Here is a 5,792-nt window from a genome sequence, read left to right as displayed (position 1 = left end):
CCTGGGGGCACCTGGGCACACCTGGGGGCACCTGAGAGAGATTTGGGCATACCTGGGCACACCTGAGGGCACCTGGGCACACCTGGGGGCACCTGGGCACACACCTGGGGGCATCTCAGATACACCTGGGGGCACCTGAGAGAGATTTGGGGACACCTGGGGGCATCTCAGATACACCTGGGGGCACCTGGGCACACCTGGAGGGCACCTGGGGGCACCTGCAGGCACCTGGGCACACCTGGGGGCACCTGAGAGAGATTTGGGCATTTCTGGGCACACCTGAGGGCACCTGAGAGAGATCTGGGGACACCTGGGGGCACCTGGGCACACCTGGGGTGGATTTTGAGCCGAATATTTGGGGGTTTAGTGGTTTTGGGGTGAAATTTGGGGTTCCTGTGTCGATTTTTGCGGGGTTTTCGGCATTCCTGGGTGGGTTTTTGGGGGGATTTTGGGATTTTTTGGGGTTCCCCAAATTTGGGGGTGACCCTGAGCCCCCCTGAGCTCAACCATCCACAGGAGGGCAGAATTTTGGGGGGGATTTTCATGTCCTTTGTTGATTTTTTTGGGTGAAATTTGGGTTCCCTGGGTGGATTTTTGTTGGGTTTTTTACATTCCTGGGTGGATTTTTGGGGGGATTTTGGGATTTTTGGGGTTCCCCAGATTTGGGGGTGACCCTGACTCCTCAAACCCAGCTCGGCCATCCACGGGAGGGGCTTGTTCTGCAAGAGGAACATCGAGGCCGGGGAGATGGTGATAGAATATTCCGGAATCGTTGTGCGCTCCGTGCTCACCGACAAGCGGGAGAAGTTCTACGACAGCAAGGTGGGCACCCACAAATTTTGGGGGGAAAAACCCCAAAAAAAGGCAAAAACACCTCAAAAAATGAGGAGAACGCCTCAAAAAATGGGGGGAACACCAAAAAAAAAGGAGGAGGAAGTTTGGAAATGGGGAAAATGCGGAAAATTGGGGGAAGAAATGGGGAAAAATTGAAAAATTCAAGGGGCAACCCAAAAACTGGGGGGAAATGCCAAAAATTGGGGGGAAAACCCAAAAATTAGGGGGAAAAGGCCAAAAATTGGGAGGGAAAGTTTAAAAAGTGTGAGGAAAAGTCAAAAAATTGGGGGGATACCTAAAAAAATTGAGAGGATGCCCCAAAAATTGGGAGAAAAGATCAAAGAAAGGGGGAAGCCCAAAAATGGGGTGAAATCCGAAGAAAATGAGGGGGGAGACCCCAAAAATTGGAGGGAGAGAGGAAAAATTGGGGGAAAGCTGGAAAAATCTGGGGTGCTGTGGAAAATGGGGAGGAAGCAAAAAAATTGGGAGGGAAAAGTGAAAAATATGGGAGGGCAAACCCAAAAATTGGGGGGATGACCCCAAATCTTGAGTGAATGCTGTGATGGGAGACACGGGGGGAAAAGGGTGGGAAAATGAGGGGGAAAGGTGGGAAAATTGAGGGGGAAATGGAGGGAAACGTGAGGGGAAAATGGAGGGAAATGTGAGGGAAAAATGGAGGGAAACGTGAGGGGAAAATGGAGGAAAACGTGAGGGGAAAATGGAGGGAAACGTGAGGGGAAAATGGAGGGAAATGTGAGGGGAAAATGGGGGGAAATGTGAGGGGAAATGGAGGGAAACGTGAGGGGAAATGGAGGGAAACGTGAGGGGAAAATGGAGGGAAATGTGAGGGAAAAATGGAGGGAAATGTGAGGGGAAAATGGAGGGGAACGTGAGGGGAAAATGTGGGAAACGTGAGGGGAAAATGGAGGGAATTGTGAGGGGAAAATGGAGGGAATTGTGAGGGGAAAATGGAGGGAAATGTGAGGGGAAAATGGAGGGAAACGTGAGGGGAAAATGGAGGGAAACGTGAGGGGATGGGAAATGTGAGGGGAAAATGGTGGGAAATGTGAAGGGAAAAGGATGGAAATTTGAGGGGAAAAAGGCAGGAAATGTGAGGGGGAATGGAGGGAAATGGGAGGGAAAAATGGAGGGAAATGGGAGGGAAAAATGGAGGGAAACGTGAGGGGGAAATGGAGGGAAATGTGAGAGGAAAGGGTGGGAAATGTGAAGGGGGGAAAAAACGGGAAATGTGAGGGGAAATATGAAGGGGAAAAGGGCAGGAAATGCAAAGGAAAAAGGCAGGAAAATTGATGGTAAAAGTGGGAAATTTGAGGGGAAAAATGAAGGGAAATGTGAGGGGAAAGGGGCAGGACAATTAGGGGAGATCAACCCCTGATGATGTCCCCAACCCTTGACCATGTCCCCAGTCCTTGAATGTCCCCAAGCCTTGAATGTCCCCAAGCCTTGAATGTCCCCAAGCCTTGAGGATGTCCCCAACCCTTGACCCCATCCCACCCCTTCCCTGTGATCCCATCCCTTTCCTGTGCCCCTTTCCTCAAAACCCCATTCCCACCCTGTACCCCCATCCCTTCCCCAGCATCCCCTTCCCATACCCCACACTTTAATTCCAAGTTAAATCCACAAACACTGATTCCTTTTCTCTTTTTTTTTCCTATGTTTTTGGGTTTGTTTTGGTCTTTTTTTTTTTTTTTTGTTCACTTTTTCTTTATTTGCAGTTGCTTCTGTCCCTATTCCTGCAGAGGTTCTTCACAAATGTGTTCAAACATAAAACTGGACTGTACTGAAATGTCACACTTTGCTTCTTTGGCACCAATATTTAACAAAAGGTAAAGATTTACCTGAAATGATGAAATATTCAACATTAAGCACCCAAAAATTGGAGGGAGAGAGGAAAAATTGGGGGGAAAGCTGGAAAAATCTGGGGTGCTGTGGAAAATGGGGAGGAAACAAAAAAATTGGGAGGGAAAAGTGAAAAATATGGGAGGGCAAACCCAAAAAATGGGGGGATGACCCCAAATCTTGAGTGAATGCCGTGATGGGAGACACGGGGGGAAAATGGTGGGAAAATGAGGGGGAAATGGAGGGAAAAGTGAGGGGGAAATGGAGGGAAACGTGAGGGGAAAATGGAGGGAAACGTGAGGGGAAAATGGAGGAAATTCTGAGGGGAAATGAAGGGAAACATGAAGGGAAAATGGAGGGAAACGTGAGGGGGAAATGGAGGGAAATGTGAGAGGAAAGGGTGGGAAATGTGAAGGGGGGAAAAAACGGGAAATGTGAGGGGAAATATGAAGGGGAAAAGGGCAGGAAATGCAAAGGAAAAAGGCAGGAAAATTGATGGTAAAAGTGGGAAATTTGAGGGGAAAAATGAAGGGAAATGTGAGGGGAAAGGGGCAGGACAATTAGGGGAGATCAACCCCTGATGATGTCCCCAACCCTTGACCATGTCCCCAGTCCTTGAATGTCCCCAAGCCTTGAATGTCCCCAAGCCTTGAATGTCCCCAAGCCTTGAGGATGTCCCCAACCCTTGACCCCATCCCACCCCTTCCCTGTGATCCCATCCCTTTCCTGTGCCCCCTTGACCACGCCCCAACCCTTGATGATGTCCCCAACCCTAGACCACGCCCCAACCGTTGATGATGTCCCCAACCCTTGACCACGCCCCAACCCTTGATGATGTCCCCAACCCTTGACCACGCCCCAACCCTTGATGATGTCCCCAACCCTTGACCACGCCCCCAACCCTTGACCACGCCCCCGCCCCGCTGATCCCCCGGCTGTCCCCGCAGGGCATCGGCTGCTACATGTTCCGCATCGACGACTCCGAGGTGGTGGACGCCACCATGCACGGCAGCGCCGCGCGCTTCATCAACCACTCGTGCGAGCCCAACTGCTACTCGCGCGTCATCCACGTGGAGGGCCACAAGCGCATCGTCATCTTCGCGCTGCGCCGCATCCTGCGCGGCGAGGAGCTCACCTACGACTACAAGTTCCCCATCGAGGAGCCGGCGGCCAAGCTGCCCTGCAACTGCGGCGCCCGGCGCTGCCGGCGCTTCCTCAACTGAGCCGGGGAGGGGCTCCGGGGGGTCCCCGGGGGTGCTGGGATGGAGGTGTGGGAGGATGGAGAGGTTCTGGAGGTGGTTGGAGGCGACTGGGAGTTGGCGGGGTGGTTTGGAGAAGGTTGTGGAGGTGTTGTGGTCAACCAAGAGAGGTGGTGGTCGACCGGGAACCATGGGGGTCAATCAAGAGCCATAAGGGGTCAATCAAGAGTCATGGAGGTCAACCAAGGGTTGTGGTGGTCAACCGAGAATCATGGTGGTCGACTAAGAGCCATAGGGGTCAACCAAGGATCATGGTGGTCAACTGAGAATCATGGTGGTCAATCAAGAGCCATAAGGGGTCAGTCAAGAGTCATGGAGGTCAACCAAGAGTTGTGGTGGCCAACCAAGAGTGCTGGAAGTCAACCAAGAGTCATGGAGGTCAACCAAGAGTTTTGGTGGTCAATCAGGAGCCATAGGGGTCAACCAAGAATCATGGCAGTCAACCAAGAGTTGTGATGGTCAACCAGGAGTTGTGGTGGTGAACACAGGGTTGTGTGGTCAACCAAGACTCATGGCGGTCAACCAAGAGCCATAGGGGTCAACCAAGAATCATGGCAGTCAACCAAGAGTCATGGAGGTCAACTAAGAATCGTGGTGATCAACCAAGAGTCGCGGTGGTCAACCAGGAATCATGGTGGTCAACCAAGACTCCGGCAGGTCAGCCAAGGATCCTGGTCATCAACCAAAAGTTGTGGTGGTCAACCAGGAATCATGGTGGTCAACCAAGAGTTGTGGTGGCCAACCAAGGATCATGGCAGTAACCAAGAGTTGTGGTGGTCAACCAGGAATCATGGTGGTCAGCCAAGACTCCGGCAGGTCAGCCAAGGATCCTGGTGGTCAACCAAGAGTCATGGTGGTCAACCAAGAGTCATGGTGGCCAACCAAGGATCATGGCAGTCAACCAAGAGTTGTGGTGGTCAACCAGGAATCATGGTGGTCAACCAAGACTCCGGCAGGTCAGCCAAGGATCGTGGTGGCCAACCAAGAACCATGGTGGTCAACCAAGAGTCGTGGAGGCCAACCAAGAGTCGTGGAGGCCAACCAAGGGTCATGGTGGCCAACCAAGAATCATGGTGGTCAACCAAGAATCATGGTGGTCAACCAAAAATCATGGTGGCCAACCAAGGATCATGGTGGCCAACCAAGGGTCATGGTCAACCAGGAATCATGGTACTCAAGGAAAAGTCCTGGATCTCAACCAAGACTCATGGGAAGAAGACACTGAGGTGCTCCTTGAAGCCGTAGAGATGCCTCCAGTCAACTGGGAAGACCCAAAAATCATGGACAGGTCCTGGAGATTCCTCCAGTCAACCAAGAGTCATGGGAAGAAGATGTCAGGGTGATCCCAGAAGTCCTTGAGGTGCCTCCAGTCAACTGCAAGGTCCCAAAAACCACGGGAACGAAATTTTGGGGTGCTCCCGGAAGTCCTTGAGGTGCCTTCAGTCCCTCCAAGGTCCCAAAAACCACGGGAATGAAATTTTGGGGTGCTCCCAGAAGGCTTTGAGATGCCTCCAGTCACTGCAAGGTCCCAAAAACTGTGGGATGAAAATTTGGGGTGCTCCCGGAAGTCCTTGAGGTGCCTCCAGTCAACCAGAAGGTCCCAAAAACCATGGGAACAAAATTTTGGGGTGCTCCCAGAAGTCCTTGAGATGCCTCCAGTCACTGCAAGGTCCCAAAAACCATGGAACGAAATTTTGGGGTGCTCCTGGAAGTCCTTGAGATGCCTCCAATGCTGGGGACCCCCTGAGAAGAGACTTTGGGGTTCTCCCAGCGCCACTCCAGCCCTGGAGACCCCTCGCCCCCCCCAAATTCCCCCCCTGGGGCCCCCCCAAACCCCTC

At 52.3% G+C, this 5,792-nt stretch overlaps 2 protein-coding genes across 2 annotated transcripts in view; both read left to right on the top strand.

Annotated features, from left to right (window-relative positions):
* The window catches only part of LOC121341449 (histone-lysine N-methyltransferase 2B-like), a 6,448-nt gene extending 1,721 nt beyond the window's left edge, over window positions 1–4,727 (top strand). The window contains exons 2-3 of the mRNA XM_041414941.1: window positions 693–822; window positions 3,642–4,727. Of these exons, the coding sequence (XP_041270875.1) occupies window positions 693–822; window positions 3,642–3,917 (406 nt within the window). The 3' untranslated portion in view covers window positions 3,918–4,727. The remainder of the gene's footprint in view (window positions 1–692; window positions 823–3,641) is intronic.
* On the top strand, window positions 3,957–5,786 carry LOC121341448. Its single transcript, XM_041414940.1, has 2 exons — window positions 3,957–4,408; window positions 4,787–5,786. Exons 1-2 carry the CDS (start codon window positions 3,957–3,959, stop codon window positions 5,196–5,198), a joined length of 864 nt encoding a protein of 287 aa, XP_041270874.1. The 3' UTR covers window positions 5,199–5,786.
* Window positions 5,787–5,792: the final 6 nt, after the last annotated feature.

Source organism: Onychostruthus taczanowskii, unplaced genomic scaffold (assembly GCF_017590055.1).
Source record: "Onychostruthus taczanowskii isolate IOZ18803 unplaced genomic scaffold, ASM1759005v1 scaffold480, whole genome shotgun sequence".
Taxonomy (NCBI): Eukaryota; Metazoa; Chordata; class Aves; order Passeriformes; family Passeridae; genus Onychostruthus; species Onychostruthus taczanowskii.
Note: the sequence above shows the minus strand (reverse complement) of the source record. Positions and strands in the feature narration are given on the sequence as shown.